The sequence below is a fragment of the Cardiocondyla obscurior genome, linkage group LG11, assembly GCF_019399895.1.
Source record: "Cardiocondyla obscurior isolate alpha-2009 linkage group LG11, Cobs3.1, whole genome shotgun sequence".
Taxonomy (NCBI): Eukaryota; Metazoa; Arthropoda; class Insecta; order Hymenoptera; family Formicidae; genus Cardiocondyla; species Cardiocondyla obscurior.
This window is the reverse complement of record NC_091874.1, coordinates 1,401,024-1,428,809: the sequence shown is the minus strand read 5'-3', so window position 1 is coordinate 1,428,809 and position 27,786 is coordinate 1,401,024. Positions and strand designations below refer to the sequence as shown.

At 40.2% G+C, this 27,786-nt stretch overlaps 3 protein-coding genes and 1 long non-coding RNA gene across 4 annotated transcripts; 2 read left to right on the top strand and 2 right to left on the bottom strand.

Annotated features, from left to right (window-relative positions):
- The first annotated feature begins 259 nt into the window (after positions 1-259).
- Positions 260-2,385, top strand: LOC139106495 (uncharacterized). The gene is made up of 2 exons (XR_011546367.1): positions 260-1,338; positions 1,420-2,385. It is a non-coding gene; the product is annotated as an uncharacterized lncRNA (long non-coding RNA).
- An 87-nt stretch (positions 2,386-2,472) lies between these two features.
- Positions 2,473-4,569, top strand: Gt (transcription factor giant). Its single transcript, XM_070663312.1, has 2 exons — positions 2,473-2,993; positions 3,087-4,569. The coding sequence occupies exon 2, from the start codon at positions 3,106-3,108 to the stop codon at positions 4,135-4,137; it is 1,032 nt and encodes a 343-aa protein (XP_070519413.1). The 5' UTR covers positions 2,473-2,993; positions 3,087-3,105; the 3' UTR covers positions 4,138-4,569.
- L(2)k10201 (lethal (2) k10201) lies at positions 4,506-6,448 on the bottom strand. The gene is made up of 4 exons (XM_070663313.1): positions 6,360-6,448; positions 6,108-6,253; positions 5,710-5,911; positions 4,506-5,635 (listed from the first exon to the last, which is right to left on the bottom strand). The coding sequence occupies exons 2-4, from the start codon at positions 6,245-6,247 to the stop codon at positions 5,192-5,194; spliced, it is 786 nt and encodes a 261-aa protein (XP_070519414.1). The 5' UTR covers positions 6,248-6,253; positions 6,360-6,448; the 3' UTR covers positions 4,506-5,191.
- Positions 6,449-8,004: 1,556 nt separating this feature from the next.
- LOC139106485 (apical junction molecule ajm-1) lies at positions 8,005-12,223 on the bottom strand. Its single transcript, XM_070663303.1, has one exon. The coding sequence runs from the start codon at positions 11,610-11,612 to the stop codon at positions 8,502-8,504; it is 3,111 nt and encodes a 1,036-aa protein (XP_070519404.1). The 5' UTR covers positions 11,613-12,223; the 3' UTR covers positions 8,005-8,501.
- Positions 12,224-27,786: the final 15,563 nt, after the last annotated feature.

Sequence of the window (27,786 nt, the reverse complement as noted above, 5' to 3'; positions counted from 1 at the left end):
TATATATAATTGTTTCAGGCAAAGCACGTACATACACAAAGAATTTCCGAGATGAATCCCCATATGTTGATCCAACAAAAATCAGTAACAAAATCGAAAGAAAATTTACAATGCGTAAATCTTTAAATAGCCAACATGCTTTCAAAAACTCCTCAAACAAATGGTGAGTAAATATTTTCCATAATGCTATGCATGGGATTGTGCCTCAACTCTTTGCCGCTCGGCTTAGTAACCGGACACCGGACAATCTTTGCTCTTCGAAAATTCGCTTTCGCAGTTCGACTACTATTTCCCACATCACAAGCATTTCGTTTTGTGCCGCATATGGTGCAGCTGTGCTCCATGATTTTAAATAATTTTTGTATGAAATTACTTTTTACCTTTAAATAAGTTTTTTTAATTAATTAATATTACTGAGTTTTATTTTGCGAACATGCTTGTAAAAATATTAATGAAAATTGCTTGCACTGTAAAATCAGTTATCAATTATCAAATTAATTTTGCTACTATTTAATGATAATAATTATGTCTTCAAAGTTCATGACAGCTCTCTAAATACGTAAACGACATTTTCAATATTTGCTAATATGTTGCGAAGTGCATATCAAATAGAAGGTAACTTTTCGGATATGGACGCATGTGACGCAGATCCATCATCATCAAGCGAACAAAAGATTTCGGTCAAAAAATAAAATTCACCTTCGGAGGCTTTGTCAGGGCAAATATAAAAAAGCATACGAACGAATTTTCGAAAAGTAAAGGTACAAGTTTTGGCATTAGGTAATCTTGACTAACTGTGGAATAAGTAAACTACTTCGACCAGAAAGATAAATTGAAAATAAATTACCTATTATTTTTTCAGCCAGTCACTCTTTGTGCCAATTTCAGAGCAAAGTATTTTTTCTTATTTTACGAAGAATACTTCAAAGAGACCCGACAAAGCGAAAAACGATTTAATTTAAATATGAAAGGAGAAATTCTCAAAGTAAAAAGGAACATATTATATATATGTACTCTTTCGCAATTTTGCTCTGCAACGATATTTAATGTGATTGTTACCTGAGATTTAAAAATAACGTCAAGTGAAATATATAGAAAAAAGTTAAACTATTATATAATTTTAAATGTGTCTATACTTAAGAAATTGCGATCAGCTCCTGTGCGAGTGATAACGTCGTAAACATTACGTGACTAGAACACGCAGTTATCTTATGGTATTCATACTTGATAACAATGTAACATGCGATGTTTGTGTAATGTAACAATATGTTATAATATTCGAGAAATGTCTGATGATCGTCTTGAAGGTATCAGTCTTGATCGTCGTGGATCGCACAGGTATTTATAAATGCAATTTATTTGGCGAACTATGGCATCGTCGGAGTTGAAGGGTCTAAGGAAGTATGATGTCCGTTTCAGATGTCCATCTTCGCTTTATGGTCCGGCCACTTGTAAGTGTCCCGAGGAAACTATCAAGCGGCGTCAGCGGTGCATCTGGCTATTCACGGCTCGCAAATCCAGACGCTCCGAGGAAAGCGACGGGGTGGATATGCGACGTCCATTCGATACCGTTACGTTGCTGTGCACGTACGCCTGTGAGCGTGCGACAGATGCAAATGGTGGGCGCATTCATCCATCCGGGGACCGGCGATCACAGGAAAAATCGCAAATAACGGGTTGCGACCGTTCCACGGGCACCATAGAAATGTGGGTTATGCAGCCAAAAGAGCAAAAATTTGTATACACAAGAAAGAAGGCGGTGCGGTGAATTGAGCGCAGGGGTGCTTTTATGAGAATGACAAGCTTCAACTGGGAACCCAGAATGGACGACTAAATTTGGCGTGATCGCAAGACACCGACATAATGAGCGCAGCATCGCTGTCGTCGTATCGGAAATAACTGTATCCTTTCCCATTGACGATTTTTATATTTCGTTTTATTATATGTCTATCGATTTGTTCAAGCGTTAATGAAAATTGTAGGTAAAAAATTCACTTCTATGTTAAGGAATGGTTTTTCACGTGAAATTGCAGTTACGCGTTCTATTCAAAGCTTTTCTTGACGTTACCATGCAGGACTCTTGGGAATATGAAATTTGAAAAAAAAAAGTTTAGTCATTTGAGTACAAATGCCGCCTTTAATTTTTACGTAAAATACACACCAAATTATCTTTGCTCATCAATCATGTTGGGAACAGCTGTTACAGAAAGAAATGTTTCTTTTTTCCGAAAGATCATTAGACTTGCAAATCTATATAAAAATTCAGATTTCGGTATTTCTAGTTTTCTATACAGTTTGTAACATTATTTTTCAGTCTATGTAACACATGTTACTTATAACAATACATTTACAAAATTTGTAATAAATAAAAACGCTGAAAAATCACGTGCTTTTAAAGGTCTGAATACAATCTCTCTTTTTTTTTTTTTTTTGTTATTTCGACATTTATACTTTAAACGTATGTTGAAAATTCGTTTAAAGATATTAATAATTTTCGATAAAATAGTTAACATTAACGATATATATTTTTTATAAACAAAGTACGTATATTCTTTGTAAGTTTTTGTAAAATAGACATATCAACGTAAAAAAAAATTATATATTAAAACAGTTGCGTGTAATGCTCTTATGGGCGGAGTCATTGTGTAATTTCAAACTTTTGGAAATCATCTGTGACCATTCTTTAAGTGAACACGTGCCATTTCAACGTTTCTAGCCAACAGGTTGTATAGTTTCCCCACTACTTTTCGTAAGAAGTACGCTTGGGACCTCAAGGGTGGACTATATAAAGCTCGTTCAACCCCATTTGGAACTAGATAGAACTAGAAATTTGTCCTGCGAGCATTTAAGTCGAGAACAAAATCTAATATCGTGTTAAAATAATAACAATCGCTATTGACGCATATTGTGAGAAAGAAACGAACGTTTATATTAATAGTGTGCTGTGCTTCCACCCTGGTCACCTTGAATTAAACTTGGATTATTAAGTAAACGTATGTACAATTTGACATAAAAAATCATCAGATAATAATTTACGCTTTTTTAAATTAAAAAAAAATTTTTTTAACTGCTGAATCTTATTGCAGTCAATTACTTCTATTAACGATGGAGAACCTGAGGAATTACAACCAAGGCAATGTGAAACATCTCGAATGCTCATTTGAGCAAAATGACGGCTTAGACTTAAGCGTATTGGCTCTGGACTTATCACGCAAGAGGAACATGCCAGTTATGAAGTTGCCCGAAATAGTGCAAGAAAGAATAAACATAACCGCGGACTCATTACACACTGCGTACACAAATACAAATAAGCGATGTCGAGAAGCAAATTTCTCTGTGGATGACGGGCAGATTCCTATCGCGGACAATAGTATGATGTTATCACCACATTGTGAATTAAGCCCGTTAAAAAAAATGAAGACGATCGAATCTGCGGATTGTTGTGAAAATAATATGGTAAATCACAACGTGACATTAGAAAGCTTGACCGAAACTACTCCACGAGTGGCAACGGTGATACCTCAGCAGCCGTCGCTAGCTGTACCTCCGGACGAAGCCAACAAACTTCCGACGATAATACCTGCGATAGCGGTTCTGCCCGCGGAAACAACGGGACCATATGCAACGCATAACGAGGCCGAAAATAAAATTTCATTGACTATTCCAACAGAGTGCTCGACATCCACAGACGTAAGTCCGACAATGTTGTCGCAAAATACAATAAAAAAAGTGCCGAGGCCTTTCAAGGCTTATCCGAAGAATTTGTTATCCGTCCCACTCTCTAATGATTATGACTCCTACGAAAACTACAAAAAGTTCCGCGACACAGTGCTTCACAAGATTAAAGAGACGAACGCAACTACAAATCCTAAGATGCGCCGAGTGTCAAAGAGTCCAGGATTGCCGACTAGTACCGTCGATGAGAAAGATGCCGCATATTGGGAAAGAAGAAGAAAAAATAACGAAGCGGCAAAACGCTCCAGGGAAGCTAGAAGAGCCAAGGAGGACGAACTCGCAATTCGAGCGGCTTACTATGAACATCAGTATATGTTACTAAAACAAAAGGTGAAGGCACTTGAAGACATTATTAATCACTACAATTGTTTAACCTTATATCAACATAAATTGGAATTGTAAATTATTACAAGTGATAACAATATTAATTAATTATTTATCAAAATACAGTTATTAATTGTTTAATTATATACTATATATGAGATAGTTTGTACATATATTTTTATTTAGTATGTATATACATATACATATGTATATACATATATATATATATATATATATATATATATATATATATATATATATGTGTATGTATGTATGTATACATGCATGTATATCATATACATGCACATACTATACTTACATATCTTATAAGTACTGTCCCATATATATAATGTTTTGCATATACGTACGTGTATTATTATTATATACAATTCTTTGCCGTATCGTATAAATAATTATAATTAATAAGAAAATGGTTTCTCAATTGATTATTTCGTAAAGAACAAAATTTTAAATTATTTTTCTTTGAAAAAAAAAAAAAAACTAATTTAATATATCTGTAAATTATTACATCTAAACTCCGATCATATAATGTTCCAATATAAAAAAATATCAACTGCGTTATAAAAACTTAAAACTGATGTATGGAATTACATGACGATTTAAATATGCTTTGTAGTTAATGCTATTGAGATATAATACGAATAACAAATTGATATCAATATACACTAAAATTGATATACAATATAAAATAATTATCTTATTTTTAGAATTTAATTTGTTCATAATATAAAGTTATATATTCAGAATGATTTATTTATGCGAGCAAAAATGCTGAAAGTACTTTATATGCAGATGTTGTATCATGTCTGTGTATATGTAGAAAGTCAAGATAACTTTTAACCAAAGGTTAGTGTATTAATAACAATTAAGAAATTTTTATAAACATTTTGTACACATAACATATAAAAGACGAAAGTTCCTTGCCTCTATATGTACATAACTACTATTTTATAATACAAAATTATATATTTGTATTACCTATGACTCAAACATTTCCATTTTGTAACAAGCCATCACCTTACAAATTCTTTATGTTAAATTAAAAAACATTTTTAAATTAGTTATACATAAAATCTTTTAAAATGTCAGTAAAATTAAAATTTAGTTATAGTCAATTAGGCAATGTACTTGCAAGTTCCATCATAGTGTCTGACTCAAGAACATTCTTTTCTCTGTTTTGATTATTTGTAAGTACTTTCGAAAAAGATTTTTGTACTTGTCTTGGAATAAAAACTAGCGATGTTGTTTTACTTGTGACAGTAGGTGATGAAATTGTTTCCAAGTTATCTATACCTTTGTAGCATACTGCATTGGTGGAACTATTTTTCGTGAACATTTTGCTCTTTTGGTTTTTATTCAAGAGTACCTTAGGAAGCTTAACGTTCTTTTTACTATTTACATCAACTTCCATTTTAGTTGACTCATGTTTTTTGCTTGAACCTTGTGTGTCATCAAATCTATATTTTTTGGGAAATTTATGTATTTTAATACAATGTTCCTTTCTTTCCACAGGATTGTTGAATTTTATCCCACATTCAGAGTCATAACATTGATACTAAAAAAATATAAAAATTAAGTATATCTATAATAACATGAGTGTCATTGCAAAAAAGCAGATTTTATCAATACCATGGCTTGTTTCTCTGATAAGACTTTGAAAAAGGCATCATGTGTCTCTTGAATATGAATCTCCAGCAATCGTGGGCTTGGCCTGGAAACTTTGCATTCTGTACATGTGTACCGATGTGAGCTATTGTAATGCATTTCATAATCAAGCAAAGTTTGAAAAGTGCTCCTACATCCCGGGACAGAGCATGCAAACTCCTTGATTCTGAAACAAAACATTGCTTTTAATTTTTCTCTCCTCTAAATTAAATTAATGCACATAATTATTTTCAACTTTTAAACTCTCAAAAGTTTTATCTTCGATTTGTGTAATAAAACCCTTTCAAAGAAAAGTGTGAGTGTGGAAGATTGTAGGTTATGTCGGTATTTTCTTTCTTTAGAAGAAAAAAATCCGTACTTACGCTTCGTGACAGAGCTCCTCGTCGTCGTCAATCGTGATGCCTTTTCTCTGGAAGACTTTGCATACTTCGTAAGACTCTTTTAAGAACGGGTCGTTAATAGGTCGAATTCCAACTCCCAATTGCTGGAGAACCTCTTCCATAGCTGACTAAGTACAATATAATTAAATGCGAGCGTTTTACTTATTCGGACGCGATCTAATTAAATTTATTAATTTTTACTGAGCTTGAAGGCATTTATTATTTCATACATACCGCTTTTGTGATACACGACGATCGCTGCGCAACGATACGTAGTTGCGTGCACTATGCATGCACTGCTTGGCGCCTTTTTACATGCTAAAGAGTTACTGCACCTGGGTTTCGCGGCTCTGATTGGCGGATGAGTCGCGAAGTTTCGATAATCGAAATTTAAACGAGAGTAGTTACGGAAGAAAAGACGATACGTAGTGGGTACGGTACCGCGGCCGCTGCGACTCGCGACGGAAATTATTCGGGAAATCGTTTGTTCTCGCGAGTGATATTCGGAGACGCACACCTACCGGCGACGAGGAGCTCGTGGCCGTGTAGGCGACGATGGCCCAGCTTCGGATGCTGCATAATGCCCCTTCGAAGTATGCACGTCTGTTGGTAGCTCAGGGATCGCACGGGCCATCTTGATTGTCTTTCAATCGCGATCGTTGAAGACGGGAAGCCGCCCGTTCGTATCCCGTCCCGATCGATCTTCGTGATCTTAACACGTCACGCGCGCGTTGTACGTGTTACGTTTACCTGAATGATTGTTTCTCGAAACAGTTCCGGCCTTCCGAATGTACGCTAGAAGGAGAGGTTTCGGAACCGGCTGCCGACCCACGGACGGACAAGGTAAGACAAAATGGACGATCTTCTTTTTTTTTAGTACAGTACGTAATTTTATTAACGTGGGTGGCTGTTCGTTTAGATAGTGTCCCTGAATGCCGTCCGGATGCTTGTCGGAGAAAAGAATCTTGGGGCTACAGTGCTTGATATGTGATATTTGTGAGGTAGGTGAAAATGGCTAGATTTTATTTGGTGCACGATATAATATAATTTTATCAGTGTGAATAATTGGTTTATTCAGAATATTTTTGGATGTCTACAGGATGGTAATCGGAGGCCGAAATTTTGGGACTGAAAGTTGACCTATGTCCTGGAAAGATAAAAGGAAGTGGCAAATTTTATTTGGTGTTATTTAAGAAATATTTCTGAATGCCTCTTGGGTACTTATTGGAAGGAGATATTTTGGAACGAGAATCTCTGCAAATAGACAAGGTAGGGTTCGACCAAAAATTACCAAATTGTTTAATGTATTTAATTGTATTAGCAGGAGTACAGTGACATTGGCGCAGTGATAAGTATGAAACCTTGCATACAATAGAAAAATATTAATGGAATAAGTGTAAAGTATTAAGAATATTTCAAATTATTTTACTTAAGTCGAGGAATATTAATGAATTTATTTCTAATATTTTTAATATTTTATTCATTAATCTATTTTATTTTCTTCTAAACCAAGGTAATATCAAATTACTTCTTTTATTCAATATATTCATTCCTAATATTTTCTTTATTGTATGTAAAGCCTAAATGAAACGACACTGGAAGTATATAAGTATAAAAAAAATAAAAATTATCCACTATGCAATTTTGCCAATGTCGATGTCTCTTGCACAAAAGAAAAAATATTTTACGAATAAACTTAAATGTCCTTATTAAGCACATTTAACAGTTAATTAATGTAAATATTGGTTCTTTACAGAAATTTAATAAGTGTTACATTCACTGATTTTCCTTTTTTACGAAACTTCATAGATCGTAAATTGTAATGATAAATACGTAATAGATAGTACGTAATATGCATGTTTGACACTTAATTTGATGTATTACTCGACTAATAATCGCGTCTTCAGGTTTTCTAATATTTCGGCCATCCTGTTTTCTAGGTCGTTTCTTCTTTGTATCTCTTTTCTTTTTTCCTGTAACATATAAGTGCAGAAAAAGAGTACTTGAATGTAAAAACGAATAGATAAAACGTAAAATATTTTTTCTTTTATAAAAAGTTTTTAGAAAAATGTTGAATTATTTATTAAGACATATTTAATTCTGCACATACGCACTATTTTAGTAATTTATACAATTCTATTGTTTTTTATTTTTTATTTTTTATTACATTTTATATTATTTTTATGCAAGAGCAGTACAACAAAAAGATAAAAATTAAAACCGTGACAACTCGGGAACTTGTGCTAGTAACAGATGCAATATAAAACATGTTGCAAATTTTCCATTTTGTGAGATAAGTCTTATTTGTTGCGCGAATGAACAAACGTTTCGCCGCACTGATAATTAACTTGAATTCTTTATACGTAACATTTGCAATTAGAGACTGCGTGTAAAGTCCACGTACTCGATCGGTCCATTAGGCTTTAATTGTCTGCGTTCCGACACTTTCAAGGTCGCTACTTTGTTTCGGTACTCTTTCACTTTGGCTTTGTCGGTATCATTTTCCGGTTCGTCGATGTCTTTCACGATACTTTCGTCGTCATGCTGATAAGCGACCGGTTCCGCTGAATCGAGCAGCGATTTCTCGACAGTTTTTTTTTCCTCTTCGGCTACTTTCATTGCGTCGCTTTCGATACCGAAGTTATAATCGTCTTTGCTGAATCCAAAGAAGTCGTGCGCGGTTTGAGGGTCGTTGAATGGCTTGTTTATCAGGATCTGCGGAGCTTTTGTGGAATTATTTTTGTCATTCTCACGATGATCTTTTTGTTGCACGCTCTTTTTCACTCTTCTTAACATCCGCGAGTGACGCGACGATCTCGGTAGTCCGTTCGGCACGTTACGATTTGAAGGCGCAATATTCTGCAATTGTGTGAAAACCGGTCGAGGAGGTTCCTCGATCGTAGTACTCGGGGATTGAGTTCGATATATTCTGTTCGACCAGTTTTCCGAGTTAAAAATAGGATTTCTCACGTCGACGTTGAGCGGCTCTTTGACTTGAGGCGCGCGATCTCCGAAGTCATATTTGTAATGGTCGAGAGTGTTCGTTGGGACAGCATTCTGAGACTGATAGTAGTAATTTCGTGGACTGCTCGTGGTCTCGTTTAGTTTGTATTCAGTGACATTAGGTTTTACGCGTATAGTCTGCCGATCGACCGTTTGTTGAGCAACGTAAACTTGGTTTTGCGGACGCGGGGCTTCGGTATTTAAGTGAGGAGCTTGATTTCGTGAATTCACGACTTCGTTTGAGAAATAATAAACATTATAAGGATATCGATACGGGTATCCCGGATTATCGACGACCACTACGTAGCCGGAAGGCTGTTCTGTGGATCCGTCACGCGCGTTTTGCGTCACGGTATCTTTCATGACGTGTTGGTAATAGTTCGGAGCGTAGTTTTGCGGGTAGTAGATTCGTGAATTCGGCGGGACGACTGTGTGTGTCACCGACTGTGTGTTGTCGAAGGCGTAGTCAAAGGGAGGCGGCCACGCGTGTAACTCTTTGTGCTCGCCCTCGTGCAGTTGCCGCGGCCTTTCCGGCGGTCCGATCTGCGGAGTCAAACTTTCCTTGAGGACCGTTCGCGCGGGACCCGCGTCATTCTCCCTAAGCCGATCGTGCGTTGATTTATCCGTCTCCTTGTAGTTTAGCCGTTGCGCGGACGCTTGCCGCGGTTTGTCGTTCGCGTTGACGTAACGTATCGGCACGATTAGAGGCACGTATCTCGCGAAATCTACTTCCTCCTGAGACCTCGCGTTTTCTAATTCATTCGTCGGTCGCCCCGGGTGACTGTCTTCCTTGTCGCGGACGCGTTCTGCTTTAGGTCTCTTTGATTTCGTCGGCGTACGATTTTGCGGTATCTCGCTCTCCCTGTCGCCTCTGTCCGCCTCACTGTCGTCGTTCAAGTCGTACTCTTCGTATTTGTTTTCCGGCGGGGCGTACTCTTCCCTGAGCTTTTGCAGCCTGATCAGATGCTCGTCGTAACCGTCCTCGGACGTCTCTCTTTCGTTTTCTTCTCTCGATGCGTCCTCGGCGTGGGCTCTCCGCGAATCGTCGGTTTGCACGTACGGGTGCTTGAACATGCTTACGTAGCCGGCGATCCTGTCGTCCTCCAGTTTCTTGTCGTCCAGCACCTCGCCGTAGCTATCGCGGATCACTTCCGGATTATTCTCGTGGAAATAGTCACCGATAGGCAACTGTTGATTGTACTCCACGTACTTTTCAAAGTTTTCAGGGTGCTTGTATCCGCTGAACTGCTTTAAATCGTTATAAGTCGAGTAATTCTCGTTCTGTTCTTTCTCTTCTTTTGACGATTGTTTCGATGACTCGTTCGAGAGATTTTCTCCACTGGCGTAATCCTCGTGCCTTTCCGCGGAGCCTTCGTCTTCCTCGTCGTCTCGCGCGGGTTTGCTCTCCGTTGATTCATTTTTGGAGACGTGTTCTCGATTTCGACCGGTGATCTCTTTCTCGCGGTTCTTGTACCTCTCGTTCGTTTCCTCCTCGCTGTAATCAGCAGCTTTGTCGTGATTTTTCTTCTCTTCTTTCGGCTCTAGCTTGACGCGATCTTCTTGCTTGCGCTGCAGGTCACCGCGTTCTTTATTCAATTGTTTATCTCGACTCGGCTCGTCGATTTTTACTCGGGGACTGTCCGCTGGCTTCATCACGTCCTTCTCGTCGTAAATATCTTTCTCCTCCACCGTGTATCGTTCCGTGTCCTCGTTGCTTCTGTACACCACCTCCTGCTCCTTCCGAACCGGCGTCTCCGCGTTTTCCTCCGAGCCGCTCGCGGTAGAAACCGGCACGGTTTGATACGTCAACCCGATGTCCTCGGCGGGCACCGAAAGGGGCGAGATTGGCAAAAGGTCGGGCGCGATCGGCAACGGGATCTTGACGAAGAACGGTGCCAGCAGTGGTGGTTTCGTTTGCGAGTTTATTTGCGGATCCAGCGCGATCTTCGCGGGAAGCGTCGCGGGTCGCGACGTTGTCATCGTCGCCGTCGTCGTCGCCGTCGTGTTGCTTCGAGGACCGTGAAAGATCTGCTCGTATTGCCGCAGGTGACCCAGGATGTTCGAGTTATTGCCGAAGTTCAGCACGCCGGTGAATCTGATTGTCTCCTGCTGCTTCGGTACCGTTGCGTTCGTCGGTCGCGAAGACGCGGTCTGTTGTACGGCGACTCCCGCTTTCGACATCGCGACGGGTCTTGTCACGTTCGGATTCGGCAGCGAGGCGAATTGGATCGGAGTTACCGTGTAGCCAAAAATCTGAGCTAGGCCCGAGAGCAGAAGACCGAGGGCTCGCTTGTCGCGAGAATTATCCGCGGGTTGTTGATCGGAGCCATTGGTTTCCTGTACGGGAATTCCTAGGAGGTCCTCGATGATGGATTCAGATGACGAAGGTTCCGCTTTGAGTTCGGCAACTTCTTGCGGTAGTACGTTGGACGCACTCGCTATGCACAGTAAACATAGGAAGAACATTCGCGCGTGCAATTCCATCGTGGAAAGCACTTAGTAGTTGGTAGTTAGATATGAGAGCAATCGCATGTCGCACACTGAACTCAGTTGCGTGTCGAGTATTTTTAACTTTTACCTTATTAAAAAAATTTATACAATGTTTATATTTTATGGAGTTTCATGTCACGAATAATGACTGTCATATTATTTTCACTGGTCAATGTTACTGAGGTAGCGCGGCCGAATCGCATTAAACTTTCGTGTCCCAGAACGCAGCGAGGACTGCCGGCCGATTGCGGCGGTGTAGCTGTCATTAAACAATGATTTGATGGGCGGGGATAAATTTTTGCATAATATCGGAAAGAAATGTCGAGTTTCTCTCGAATTGCACGGGCCCACTCGTTGATTTGCGACAACTGAAGCGATTCGATGCGACGCGCGCGCGGGAACGAGCGAGGGTCTGAGTAAGTTAAAAAAAACGTGTCAAAAAAAAATAAAAAAAATTAGGCGCGTTTATGCGATTCTGACCAGATGAATTAAGTCGTGGTTTAATTGCAACGCTAAAAAACGAGACACTTGTCGCAACACGATTTTCGAAAGAGCTCGACTCGTAATTTCTTGTTTGCGCGTTCACGATCACGCTCAGAGCACCCGGTATGTATATGTGTGCCGGTTCCGGCCAGCGCTGACCGTCGCCGTGACGATTAAAACCGAAGTCGGAATGATAGGTTATTGTGTAGGAATATCTCTGTGAGTTAGAGGGAACGATTTTTTATACCGAATTTTATACCGAATTTCTCACACTAGTCGTTCGCTAAATTTATGGTGAATTCTAGATTCACTGGTATGCGCGCAACTAGCATCCCGACTAACAACTTGGTCACTCTTATCTAAAGGATCGTTAAACAACGTAACGATTGCATGAAAGAGTATCACGATTTATCGCCTAACAGAATATACGACGCAAAAAATTATTTCTAATTTTTCTTAATTTGCCTGTGCGTCGTATATTCTCTTAGGCGATAAATCGTGATACTCGTTTTTTTTTATTACGATAAAGATTATCGAAACAAATATTCGAATTTATCGCAATAGTTAAACCTATATTACCAGTATCGCCGGCGTTTCGCATTACGACGTTTATAGAGTATTCCAAGCCTATCCGAAGTCACGTAATATCGAGCGCTTTAAAAACAATTATACAATCGCTAGTCCTTCCTTAAACGCACGGCGCGAGTTCTTCTTACATCCCTTCCTCACGGAATTATTGTTCTAAGAGGTTTTATCGTTGCCGCTATGGGAAAACACTGACTTTCTCCGATCAGAAACCAGGTTGTCTACTTCTTGTTCGCTTACGAAAGTTTTCGGTAGGAAATCTCCGAACAAATCCAATGCGTCGACGTGACTGGTCACGTCGACGCCGATGGACGCGACAAACGATGCCTCGCATTGATTTCTACCGTCGTCATTCTTTTGCAATATTATCGTAAATTTCTACCTTTCTATTGCCACAGCAGACTGATTGTATGTATGCAACGTGATCATTATTATAGAAATACTCGCGTAAGTGAACGCACATATTTTTCTTTTACGTATGCAACATTCGGCAGGTATTCAAATAAATTTTTTATTAAAAATTAAATTTTTATTGCTGATAAGTTTGCAAGTATTATAAATTGTTTCTATCGTTTACTTCGGGCAGTAATATTGCTTTGAATAACGTCGGTTTATTATTTTCGATTATAATATCGCAACTAATATGCGAATATTAAATTTCGACATCTGGTAACAGTGATTATTGGATCTCGATTTAAAATTAAATGTTAAAAAGTCGCGTCGACTTCTTTGATTAATCACATTATTCATATAATAAACTCAACGCCCATAATTTCGAGTGCTAGTCCAAACTCTGACGTTGACACGGTTATTGAATGTTAACGTAAGATACCAAGAAATCGATAGGCACTCCCTCAGCGACCGTCGCATAGCTCGATCTCGAAATTTACCACCCTTTATACAAACCACCGTATGACAACGGCAAGCTCGGATACAAACCGTACCCGCCGTACAATCCGTAGCCGTACAATCCGTAGCTACTCAATCCGCCCAATCGATACCTGAGAAATCGAACGTATAAATCAGCTGTCAGCGGCAAATTGCTGTCTCGAGATTTTTACATTCCCGCTGTTGACAAGATATTTTATCTGTGCTATTTACCACGGCAGCGCGGACGAGTAAGTGCGTATGTAAGGCTCGGAAAGCAAACTGTAGCTTCTTTTCCCCAGTTTTTTTGTCTCCAGCGATTTCCTCAGAATTCGGTTGAGCTTGAAAAACAATGGCCACTTGCGGCATTTCTACCTCCGCTTAAATCGTTTATACCCCAAAGAAATCGGAAGTACCTACAGCGTTTTTAAAGATTTGCGTAAAAGTAACTATACTTTAAAAACGCTGTACTTCCGAACATGCTGCGGCTTGCGTTGCGTCGTGCGTTTTGCGTGTATTTTAGAACCCGCTTAAGACTAAATAAAAGATTCAGGTAGAAGAAGCAAAGTAGGTAATTTGTCTTACCTTTAATCGCTTTTCTATGTAAGTCGCCAATATTTCTTCGCATATGGTGAGATTTTTGTCCGTGTCCTATGTAATAAATTAAACGAAATTTTTTTTTGTAAAACTGTCGAAAGAATCACTAGCAGCATAATAAAAAAAAGAAAAAAAAAAAAGAAAACTTAAACAAAACCAAAGCATATTGCGAAATTATTTGTTTGGCTATGGACCTTTAATATAGTCGTTAGTTCTTTGATCTTTTGTAACTTGACTTGCTCTTGGTGTATAACCCGTGGAACGTCGTCGTTGCACGTCCGGTGTGATCCGTTCATTTCAAGATGTGAGACAGACAGTCTGGCGTTGCTAATGGTTTTAGAAGTGCATGTCACTTGTCGCCGCAGTACGTGTTCTCATGCGCAGGGGTTGCTTAGGAACGAGACGGCAACAAATATCTCATCGGCTTTCCAATAAAAATTTTGTAACAATTCAATACTTTATTCTGCTCCGGCGAGTGACAATTTCGATTGCGTTCTGGGTGATAGGAATTTTTTAATTAATTTCTTCGGTAATCAGACTAAATATCGGCGACTGATTTGAGAGTTTCTATCTACGCGGTGATCACCTACAGCGAATATTACGATCTTGGCTTTACTCGATGGATAAATCGTTCGTTTTCGCAGTTTATCGTTTTATCGCACATTTTTTTTGTGACGTATAATCTCCTCCATCACCTCATTATACGTTTCAGCGTGTTAACGCTTAAAAAGGTTTAGCGAAAAATTTAATGAATAATAAAGAAATATATTTCTTTGTTGTCCAATACCGCAATCATAGTTTCCTGCGTTATCCATCGCGTGTTACTAACACCCCTGTTCTTTGTTAGAGGGCAGTCGGGGCTCGCGTAAAATCGATTCCGCCACTTTTCCGCAGGGATGACTGTTCCGCACAGTCATTTGGACTTAGCGAATTCACATACCCAAGCTCTATCCATTACGAGTACGCAATAATCTGAGACTAGAAGAAAAATAAAAACAAAACTCCCGCATAGTAGAATAAATATTCAAATAGTATTTTGCTGCGTGTGTCTGCGGCAGGGGTTAAAAATTTTTATAGTCTCGTCGAAGAAAGGAGCGAGAGACAATCTTCTCGGTTTAATGCTGATTCTGACAGCGAAAAAGGCTGTAAGATTAATGACGCGGTTTCAACGACTTTTTCTTATTAACAATTACCCCGGAAAAGTTGCGTTTGTAAACGTGCAAATTCGAAGAATGCGTAAGTTTGACATAACGACCGGTTTAATGAGGAACGCCGGTGCAGAGAGAGATCGGTAAATATGAAAGAATATAGTGAAGGAAACTTCCTCTGTCGAGTTAATTTCAGCTTCGGCTACGAGAGCCTGTTTTCCCGCGAAGAGGGGGGAGGGAGAGGGCATGAAAGGGTCTCGCTACCTACACAGCACATTACCTCCATTCGTATCGGTAACGAGGTCGACTTCACTCCGCGGCACTCTTCCTCCGGGATAGAGGGATGAGGGGGTCATAGACACGCGCGCGGCATTACCGGGACACCCCGTATATAGGGAGGGCGTATTTGTTTTACTGCCTGGCTGCCGGCATTGGTTGAGAACGTGCTCCGCATTCTTGAAATCGTGCCACCCTTGTTACGGCATAGACTCTCCACCGTCGTTCCCTTCGCCCCTCCGCCCTCTACCATCAAACCTGGCTCTTTTTCTCGTCGCCGCAACCATCATAAGAAGGATCGTCGTCGATCCGCCGTCTTTTTTTTCCCCCCCACGTCACCCCCGCGATCGTAAAAAAAATTCTTAACTTCTGTAGTGGTTCTCTACAATATGCATAGAAGCGCGCCACACAAAACATCGTTCGCGAAATGTTTTTGGAATTGAGGAACATCCATCTGGTCGCGAAAGTTCGCCGGGAGCGTTGTAACAAGACGGTGACTTTTAAACCTGCGAGCGGTAGATCGTTATTACTTTTTAGAAATTAGTTGATTTGCCTACTTCGAAGAACCTGGAGTACATCTAAGTGATACATTTTCGCACTCGCCGGGGTATCGCGAGCGCGGGATACAGATGTAATTTCTTTTAATACACGCTGCTTGTTGGTACGTAAGATTTATAGATTCCGAGGTTGCCGTCTTTAATTTCGGCGCGTACATTTATAGTATCATACCCCAGTTGATCGGAACGAATTTTGTTCGTGGCGTTTCAAGTTCAGCGAAAATTCAAGATGTCACGCGAAAGAATATCGGGATTATTGGAGCGCGGCCGTATTTCGGGGATCGGTAGTAGACTCTATTAAAGGGTCGAACGAGACTTAATATGCGACGTCACGAAATCGGGGCGGAAGGGAGGAAGGCAGGTCCGACCTCTCTCGCTCTCGTCTCCGTACTCGTGCACAATAGATATCTAATTCGAGTGCCGGTCCTCGTTGCAAGGAAAGACGGAAAATCGGGAAATCGGCTTTTCGTCCAGATGAAACGCGAAAACCAAAATCCCTGATGTAATCCTTCCTTTCAGCTCGCGATTTTTTTTTTTTATTCGCTCGCTCTCGTTCGCTCGCTCCGCATACACATACGGGCTCATACTCCTCTCTTTCTCTCTCTGCCTCTCTTGCTCGTACACTCTTTCATTTTACGCATCATCCAACCCTTAGAACGCTCGCGTCGACTTCTGCACCCCGTCTGTCTCCGAAAGGTCGGCGCGCCCCAACCCGAAATTTTAAGGGTTAAAAAATTGCACTCGACTCGACAATACGTTACCAAAAAAAAAAAAAAGAAAGATGAAAAGAATGAAAACGAGTGAGAAGGAAATTGTGTTCCAATGACATCGGTAATACGTCTGTCTCGTTTCTGCATCTTTCCCCTTTCGTTTCAGTATCAATCACCTCTCGCCGGGAAATAAATAACAAAATAAATGACAATCGTTCCGAAAACTGTTTTGGGTTTTGTAGCGCGACCATCTCTTTATCTCGGTGCACATTTTTTTCTTTTTTTTTTTTTTTTTTTTTTTGCTCGCGTTCCCGTTCCTCGTTCTTTCTCGTAGCACGACCGGGGGGAGAAGCGTGACTCCGACGACCACCCGGCTAGAAATTTATTACATATTTACTGCGCTTCGGTTTTGCACAGCCGGAAGCGGTAGATTGTCTCGTCCCGTTTCGTTCCGACCGCGATAATTGAATGTTATCTTCACATAATTCATTAAAATATTTTTCTTCTCCGCAACGTTCAAGAAATTAATCGCTTTTAATTAAAAATAATCCCAAAACGATCTTGTATTACAAAAAAGTAACGAGTATTACTCTGCGTAGTCATGTTGATAAATCTTAAGAGATGAAGATACAACTTGTTTCCTAGAAACATCCGCATCGAAGATGCTCGTGTCGCTTAAACTTGAGAGCCCGGCTTAACTCCATCATGATTATTTCACGCCGATCGTCGTCGATAGATAGAATATACGTGCGGCTCGCCCGTAAATAACTCGAAAATGGCGACCTGGCGATGTTACCTTTACGGGGGTTATTCGGAGTTTACAGTTCGAGGGATGGAGTTGCCGTTACCCCGGATACATATATACGAGTACATACGTATATATACGCGCCACGGGGAAAGTCTTTCGCGTCGACGTCCCGCGGGATCTGTCTCCGGCCGATCCTGTTCAAAAATTGAAGGACGGCAAGACCGAAAACTGCATCCGACGGCTGACCAGGGCTGTCCCTGGGGTTCTTTCCTCGGGGGGTGGAAACGTCACGTCGAAATTCGAAATTTAAATTCAAATGCACGCACACACACGGCAATGTCCTCTCGTCCTTTTTGTCTGATCTCGCGCCCCCATGAAATTGCTACGTTGTTTTGATCTACGGCGAGGCTGGCGCGCGCGAACAAAATACGGCGATATGTGCGTATAATATGGATACGTAGATGACCGTGTGAGAAGGATAGTTAAGCACTTGCCTCCGCTCCTCGACGCAATACGAATTTCCATCAAATACCGAGAGAAAAAGAAAAAAAAATGAAAGAGAAAATTATTTAATGTCAGGTCGCTACTTATACTTCACTCGTTTTTTTTTTTTTTTTTTCAAAGTTTCTTTATGCGTACCAATTTCTACGTTTCATCATTTTTTATGCCACGAGATCTCGGCAAGTTGAGAGGTGTGTGATGCTGGCACCCCCAAATTAAATTTTTTTTTTTATTTAAGTTGCATTTGTTCGTCCATCGTTAATCCACGTATGTTCAATAAAAAATTTAATTTGCCCACCTTTATAAAAAAAATTATTAAAAAAAATTTTTTTTTTGTACCAGTACCCTCACGATACAATTTATTTATTTTCTGAGTGTCATACGTTTGTCCATCGTTTTCCACGTATGTCCAACTAAAAATTTTATTTGTCCAACTTTTAAAAAGAAGTTATATCTAAGTTAAAAAATTAAAACTATATATGTGAAGTAAACATCTACAATTGAATTATTTTAATAAAATTCATGAGGCATTCATTTGTCCATTCCGTCAAATCAAATAATTAATAAAAAAAAAATTTTAGTTGGACATAAGTACGTGAATAAACGATGAACAAACGTATGGCACTCAGAAAATAAAGAAATTGTATCGTGGGGGGTACTGGTACCAAAAAAAAACTATTTTTTAATAATTTTCTTTATAAAGGTGGACAAATAAAATTTTTCTTTTAACATACGTGGACAAACGATGGACAAACAAATGCAACTTAAATTTTTTGAAAATTTTAATTTGTGGGTGCCAGTATCACACATATCAACTTTTCAGAATAAAACATCCTCGTGATGGAAATTAATAATAAATAAAATTAATCATTATCGCGACGGTACAGTGTTACTAAATTTTTTATTTTAAATCGACAGAAGAGTACGTTTTCTTAAATTTTTAATTATTAGAAATTTGAATAAAAGAGTTTGCAAGTAGATAAATTTGTCTCCTATAAAATATTAGGCAGAGATCGATCACAATTGGAGGTACAGTAATTATTTCAGATTTGCGTTCTCTACGACCGAACGCATGGTCGCCCGTGAAGCGAACTGCCATCGGAGAAGAACACGAAACGGCCGATAAAGGCGTACAATAGCTGGTACGAGCACGGAAACGTAAATGTCCTCTTTCAGACGTGTCCTCTTTAGAGGACAGTGAGTGATGGACAGGTGAAAGAAGTGGCCAATGTGGGCTGGTTTCGACGTCTCATGTGACACACGCGTCATCGGGTTTTGTTTTCGCGTCCTTTTGATTGAGTACCGCACGTTCTTTGTTCCTAGACTCGGAGTACAATCCTCTTTATCGCATTCTTCGTCGACGGCAGTGTTCCCTCTTCGAAAAGTATAATACAAGGATTCCGCGACGACTGCCACTAATACGCGGACCGTAAAAGTTAACGGTACTGTTAATTCCGTCTCAAAATTATAAATTTAATTACTAATTATAATACTAATTACATAATTATTAACGCACAGTTTTATTCAATATAGTTTATACAGAGTGTCAAAAACAATGTGTCGCTTCCAAAGACTGTGGGTTGGAAATTGGAATTGAAGACTAAAGTCAAATACAATTAATAAAATTTTTAATAGTTTTCGTGAAAGAAATTAATTTATGTACGCGTAAGAGCGAAATGAAAGCTGCGTGCGAGTGAGCGCGACAGGCGAATGGCGTCGTCGTCAGCTCGCGCTTCCTTACGCGTACATAAATTAATTTTTTTCTTTAAAATTATTGAGAGTTTTTTAAAATTGTATTTGACTTTTCGTCTTCGGTTCTAATTTCCTACCCATTGTTTTTAGAAGCGACACATTGTTCGGGTCACCCTGTATATGAGAACAGGGTGTAGCAGTCTGGTACCGCGATTTAAATACTACGATTATGACGCAGTCTTGTAAAAGCGATTTTAATTAAATTTCTCGAATGTCATTTGCTCTATTTTAAAAATAAGTAATATATTTAACAGGTATTTATATTTATTTGCACCTCGTATTTTCGCGTCTCTCTCTCTAATCGATAGACTCGAGTCCGCGTATGGTCGAATCGATTACCGCCTAGCAGGTCTATTACGTTAATGTAAGCGAGAAATTTTCCCGTTCCACGTTCGCGGATCTAAACATTCCACCTGCTCTACATTCCGCATTTCCGATGCGCGCGGTTGAAGATCGTGATCCCGTTTATTCAGCGGAACCTGTTCCCACTGTCGAATTCGGAGCTCGTTGCTTTTCTTGAAAGTCTGATCTCTGATCTCGACCGAATCGCACGTGGACGACACCGAGCTCCCGAACCGGAGGGGGCCCCCGGAACTATGGACCAGTTTCCACTTGATGCAGATCACGGGCTGTTTTTTCCCCGAGACGCGTCGCGGCTGCCCCGTTTAACGAAACCTGTTCCGTTCGCGTGACGAGAGGACCCGCTTCCGATTATATTCCGGCTCATCATCGCAGGCTCGTGCCTGACTGGAAAACTGGTCCATCCGTGAAGGGATGCTGCCCTCGGAACAATGACCGCTGTCCACTCAAATGTATTATATACAAACACCGTTCTACAAAAGCTACCCAGTTAGCCTTTGACTCTCATTTTCTCGTAATATTTTTTTTTCTTTTCTTTTTTCTACGGTCAGTCGCGGAGGATAGAAAAACTGGTCCATCCGAAGGTTGCTCTTCCCTCCTGTCAGCGTTCACAATAGAGCTAATAAACGCGCAACCGCAGAGTACGCGTCCAGTTGATCTTTGACTTTCGCGCGGCGAAGTTTGACTTTGATCTTCGCCGCTACGTAATATTTTAAAAGCGCTAACTTAAAAAAATAGTTAAACTAACTTACAAAGAAAATGAATCTTGATTTCTATCTATACAATAATTTATTATATTACTAATTTATCTGTACAATAATTTATAATAATATTACTACGCAGGTAATAAAAAAATTATTGGCTATTTTAAAACATTCCTACCAAGTGCTTCTGCTAAGACGGCGGGATATTTCTCGTGACTCGTAGAAAAAAAAAAAATTTCTCGTACGTACTCGTCACTTTCTTTATTATGAAGTAATTCTAATTTAATTAGTACATTAGAAAATTAATTTTTTTTTATTACTATGTCATGTTTATCCATTTCTTTCCGAGACACGACTTTGCATATTTTTAAATTCCTCGGCCGCAAACAGCGTTGCTTCTCGTTTGCTCTAGCTCGTAAAGTTGTCATCTTCTTTAATGGTCGATCGGGCTCTCCTCGAGCTATCTCGGTTGGTGTCTGATTTTTCGATAACGGCGCATTGTCATGCAGATACAGTCGTCACGCCGCGGACTCGAGACTACCTCAGCAAGACGAGAGAAATTGCGAGGGAAGAGTCCGGCGATTTCTGCCGATCCTAATTTACGGCCGGGATTTCAGGCGTTTATGTCTTTCCGATAAGGTCGTTCACGCAGATGCCAAGCCTGCACCGATGGATCTTCTTCATCCCGCGCTTCTTCTTATTCCGTTTCCCGTCGATTCCCGCGTGCCGATAGGACGCGACGAAATGTCAGAGCGGAGTTCGTCCTACGACGTTCGTCGTTAACGAGAGTGGATTGGAGCGGAGGTGTCGATTCGTCAACGACGCGCGATCGCGTTGGACTCGCGAAATTACTAGCTATTCTTCCACGATTTTCTGCCAGAAGTGATATTGATTAGCGCTCCGTAGAAATCGCCTGTAAGGTTTAACCGTTTCTTGCATAATAAAACGCGGATCGATGGATGTCTCGTGAACGTGGCGCGAGATCAATAGCTACGCGAATATAAATCTTACATTATTTATCTCTCTCTATTTAAAAATAAGATATACAGATTTTATTGTTGACCGAGTGTTGACACTTTTCCCGCGATGCTGATTGATTTTTCTCGTTCGGCTCACTTCGTGTCGCGAGAGAAAGGTAGAGTATTACCATTATTCTTAATACGCAAACGCGAATGATTTATTTGATATATTAATTTCTTTTTTACGATATTTATACATTTTGACTCTTCATGCATTTCGCTAATTGAAAAACGTGACGTCTCCGCGTTTGTGCATTAAGAACAATGGTAATACTCTACCTTTCTCTCTCACACCGAACTTGGTCACAGATTCAATTTGACATTCTCCCCTCCAGTAATATATGCTCTAAGGTGCACATTTACACATACACAGAGACATAGGGCACTTCGTGCATACACGCGCGATTGGGTATACCGGGTGATCCTGGCGGAGCTAATAAAAAGCATCCCCATGCGCCGTGGGATGGTGGGGTCAGAAGTCCATTCGGAAAATGGAAGGACCCGCTCGTCCAACTAAATCTACTCGATAACGAACACCAATTGTCCGACCTGGGAACGCTTTGAAAATTTATTCCGTCCGTATCGCGTCGACTTAAGACACGAAACTCAAAACGTCGGCTTGAGACGTCGTGATCACGAGCACGACGCGCGGAAACGTTCGCTAAGTCGGCGGGTAAATTTTACACAATTTTTTGTTATCTCAGCCTCAACGACTAAACCTCTCCGGTCTGTTAGCAAGACGTATGGTAGACGGCTAGTCCTGGCCAGGGTTCGGCTCGACTTCCGACTTTCCCTGCAGAAAACATTGAGTCTGAGGGGCGGCTCTGCCTCATCCTACCTCCCCTTTCCCCCGTTCTATCCCGGTCCCATCGCAAAGACGCTATAAATTCTAGCCATCTCGACCCCCTTCCACCCGAGCGAACACCCCCTTGTCGACGTCGCAGAATAGTGGCCGAAAGTAAGAAGTGTGGGTCTATCGATAGCCTCATTTACAATTCGCATCCTTCGATAAGGAACGAGTCTTGTCAGCGCTCGCGCGCGTTGAATCGTCGAAGATCAAATTAATCGGTCTGAATTAATCATTCATTCGGCCAATTCGTTTTGACCCAGTTGTAGGAAATGGAATGCTCGTTGCATTATAAAAGACTGCTAAATAGGTTATTTCTCTATATATTAAAAACTGAATTTTTTATCAAAAATACAAAAATAATTTGTTGTTTTGTGTTTAAAAATATACTCGTGTGTCTAATACGTTCCAAGCTTTCCACACTTCCTCTCTTCGGTCATTATTTTCGTTATAATTCACATCTAATCTAACAAAAATAATAATTCAAACTTTTAGTTTTTTTAAACATTTGTCGAATATCATACCAGTCTCACAGACACCGAGTATTTTGGATTCGATTCTCCGTTTCAATCCCTGATTCGCGAGGCCACCCAGCAATAATTAACGAACCTTACACGATTACCCGGTCAAAGACCACATCTTATATCAAAAATTCGAGCATTAAACGCGAATAGGGAACATTATCTTCTCTAATTTAACGTTAAATGGATTATCAAGTCAGATTAAGCAATTAAAATCATAGAAAATTAAATTTATAAAAAAAAAATTTCTTTATCTATAAGAAATTTAAATTTTCCTAATATTCTTTCGCGGAGAATAGAATAATGAGAACTTATTTCTGTAATATTTATTGGCTTTCAAGAATATGTTTGATTTATTCCGAGATTTGGCAAAGTGTGAAAAATCAGCGCAGGCCGATAGAAAATCGTGAACAAACCCATCTTGTCGATTCTTCCGGGCAGGAAATCTGTGGCTGCCGCATAACTCCGACCAATCGAATCTCACAGGGAATTTAACACCCTCCCTTAGATGGAAAAAAGGCAAAATTTCCAATTTAAGCGAATCTCCGGTCGCTTGTCCTTTAAACAAATATTGCGGATTCTATCCGAACGGTTAAAGGTCCGAGACAATTCGTTTCGCGTTTTCTCACATAGCTTCGGTTTGCGCGCGTTACAAAAATGGTTTTGAATTATTCAATTTAATTGAATTGAATTTTTTTATAAATGGTTCAAAACCGATTCTTAAATAAATAGTCCCAACTTTTTTTCTTCCAATTTTTATATAAATGGTTTCAATTTTTTTATTTTATTTCAATGATCCGACTTAATTTTTAAATGAAATAAAATTTGGTTTCAGGTTAAAAATATTTATTTTTTCTTAAATTAAATATGAATGGTTTTGAATTATTTAATTTAATTGAATTGAATTTTTTATAAATTGTTTAAAACCGATTCTTAAATAAATAGTTCCAATTTTTTTTTTCAATTCTTTATAGACTATTCCTCCTCCAGTAATATATGCTCTAAGATGTGCACGCGTGTTACACGTAGAACGAGCCCGTACCTATATGCGAGGGCAGTGGCCATGTTCAGGGTGGAGAGACAGCCCCCATTTGCCAAATTAACTGCGTTAGACCGGGGCCCTGGGATTCTTTACGCTTTCCTCGACCTACGACCGGCCATTTTACGCTGGATCTCGCGACGGAAACGATCGTCGTTCCTCACCCTCGATTTTTTTTTTTTTTTATCGTATTTTCCTCCACTTACCACGTGTAATTCTCCCCATAGGAGACGTGTGTCGGGCAGATTTACGGCGGCATACTTTGATCGTGTCTGTGAAGCTGGCATGACATTCTATAAATATAGAAAAAAAACTAAAAGTTTTAATAGCACTTTGCATTAATTTTTTTTTTATAGTAAAATTAAAAATTAATTAATGCCGATTTTTTTTCAAATACTTACGAATAAAAGCAATTTCTTTGGTATGTGCAACATTATGAAAAAAAATTAAAAACTGATTAAAAAAAAAATTTTTGTATTAATTTGAACGCGGTGAATAATTAACTCGGAATAAAGTCTTTTCTTAATATCGTACGACACTCGTTTATTAACATTACTTAGACAATAATTACAAACTACTCGGCCACTGCCGTCTTTAATGCGAACACGCTGCTTTCTTATTTCTAATTCTTTGTCCGTTGCGACACGCGCTATTTTTCTTTATCGATCTACCCGCTGTCAGGTCCGAAACCGCTCTGCTGCGCTATATTGCGCCAGCTCCGCTTGAGCTCCGCTTTTCGTTCGTACGGTGTTTTCCTTCTTTGAATTTGTCCGGCCCATTTTTCTTGAAGAGCACGAGGCGACCGCGTGATAATTACTCTTATTATTCGTTTATCTTACATACCTAACGTTGAATGGCCACTTTGCTTCACGGAGACAAGACGGCGGCCCGTGCCGCATATTGATTCACGATAATTTCATTATTTTTCCCAGCTTCTTGGTGACCGATTAATGTCTCTCCCGAGTCTGCCAATTGAAATGCAAACAGGCCGCGAAATCTATCCGTTCATCGACTTTCTAATAATCCCACCAGCCGGGCTTTCGTTTTGACGATCGAAAAATTTCAGCTGACAGCTCGAGAGAATTTTTTCACCAATATTTCCTTTTTTTTTTTTTCTCTCTCCTTTTTTTTTCCTTTTCTTGTTCGCCCTGCGATAAGGGAACATATAAATATGGAGACGTGCACCCGCGAAATCTCGCGCGGCAGAAACGGATAAAGTGGCTGGCTGGCAGGAAGTAAAAGGGCGGTGAAGGAAATAAGAGCGAGCCAAGGGGGAGAAAGAGAATTTTATTGGCTCTGACTTGGCGCCCCTTAACGTCTGCTCGTTTGCCTCGCAGATTTTCATATGTTTTCATCCACTTGGAAAATTAGGACGTTATGCAGAAATCGGACTCGCGAGTCTCTCTCTCTTTCTCTCTCTTTCTCTTTCTTTTTTTCTCTAGGAGGATCTTGAGTACGCGCGAACGGGCGTATCGCGATCCTCGCTCCGCGGCGACGATGAGAAAGTGGAGAGAACCTCACCCCCCGATAAAATGCATCGAGAGTCGAGTAAAGATATTACTGCGGACGTTTATGCCACCACTTTGGAATGGATACTTTTAATATACTTTTTCGTGCCGACGTATATCGCGCATATTTCTTGCCGTTTGAACGTTGTCAAGGTGGATAGTACATTCGTTCGCCGATGCAGATGGCAAATACTATTATAAAATTGTACAACAATGTCAGCAGCGCGGATTTCTGAACTTGAAATAAGAAATTATAAATTACAGGAAGGAAAGAAGTATAGAATTATTTTTCGGACTCCCCTTGGGGTTACCGAGTTCATGATTAAACATGAGACCTACTATTTAACGCCGGTTCCGAACGGCCACTTTTACTCTCCTCCTTCTTTCTTTTTCTTTAACTTCTTATCTATGGGTTTCCGATAGCCATCACTCCGTTCCTCCTACTGTATACTGCTGTTCGTATGTTTCGGAAACGTTGCGTGTATGGTTGTCTGTCGCTCGCAACTTGTCGAAATTCGAATCACGCATTCATGCCTTATCAGCTTGGTGCTTAGCGTACTCGACCATCGCCCGACTCTTTATAAATTACAGTTAAAAGCAAAAATTAATTTTACCACGAGCTATCTTTCTGAAATACTCCGTAAGAAACAATCGCCACGAAATTCAATTTCAATTTTCCACACGCTATCCCTGGCGAGCGCGAGAATAAACGGTACAGCATCCGAGACAGTAAATTCATTCTAATCCCTCATCAGAAATTCCTTTGCCGGATGAGACCGGGCGGTGAATTTCGAGGGCAGGAAATATCTCCGCGGAATCTCCGATATCGAGAGCACACCCGGTACGTAAGCTCTCTCTCCTCTCCGGTTAGTTAGCGGATCTCGAGAAGATCCGGGGCCGAGAGCGAGAGAGTATCCTCGCCGGATAGAGTATCCCTCGGGAGGTTTTCGTCCAATCGGCTGGCTGGTCAGCTAGGGCGAATGGTGGGGTCTGGCGGTCGACCATTGGTCAGTCGAGGGGTGGCCTGGTATTGAGCGAGTCGCTCCGGGGGTTGAAAAAACCGCCCCGAACTGACCTCAAACGTCCTACCCTCGTCTCGTCGGGAAACCCAGCCTAATGTCGTCCCCGTTCTCCCTTTACTCCGTTCGGTTTTGCAGCACCCCCTCGCCCTCCATCCCCGGCCTCCCGCTGCCCTCTGCTCGCCCCATCGGCTGCGTTTACTACTCACGTACGTTTTCCCCTTATTACGGCGACCCCTTATTTTACTCGCACGGCGATACAGCTTTTCTCCGGCTGCCTTCCGCGACGAGCGCGACGAGTCGTGTAACATATGGAAATGTAAGCGTTAAGTAATAGGCGAATAATAAAGTGTTGATTATCGATCGCTACGTAATAACTTAATTATTAAACGAGTTTCACGTAACATCTAATTGCACGTCTTATGCTTCTCCGTTACATCGACAAAAATTCATTTACTTAAGGATTTAATGATCGCTTACCAGTCAACAAATTAAAATTAATTTCAATTTGAGAACGGGCTCTCGCGTAACTCGGCAGATGCGTTTCGTTTTGCGACATCTTGGAAAGGAATGCTTCGTCGCAGCGGTAAGGACTTTGTCTCGCAAGCGGCGACGTAACGAGCTGTGGTTGTCGATGATGGAATTTTTTAAGAACGCGTGCACACGCTCGCTCGATTCCTCGGAAAATACGACGGCAGTCTAAACTCGCAGCGCACCGGCTCTAAAGTATATTCAGTCAGTCTAAGTTCAAAGGCTATTTGCTATTGCGACGTTTTGTTGAAAACTAGGTTAATGGAATTAGGTAGAATAAATTAAAGAAAATAGTACATGTAATATTGAAAATAATGCGCGTGCTATATTAAGTCCACTACAACTCACAGAAATTATCGACTGAAAATAATCTAATAGCAAATAACACCTTATTTG

What these genes read in the sequence shown, in the direction of transcription:
- Gt (XM_070663312.1), top strand. Translation starts at nt 3,106, where the DNA reads ATGGAGAACCTGAGGAATTACAACCAAGGCAATGTGAAACATCTCGAA.
- LOC139106485 (XM_070663303.1), bottom strand. Translation starts at nt 11,612, where the DNA reads ATGGAATTGCACGCGCGAATGTTCTTCCTATGTTTACTGTGCATAGCG.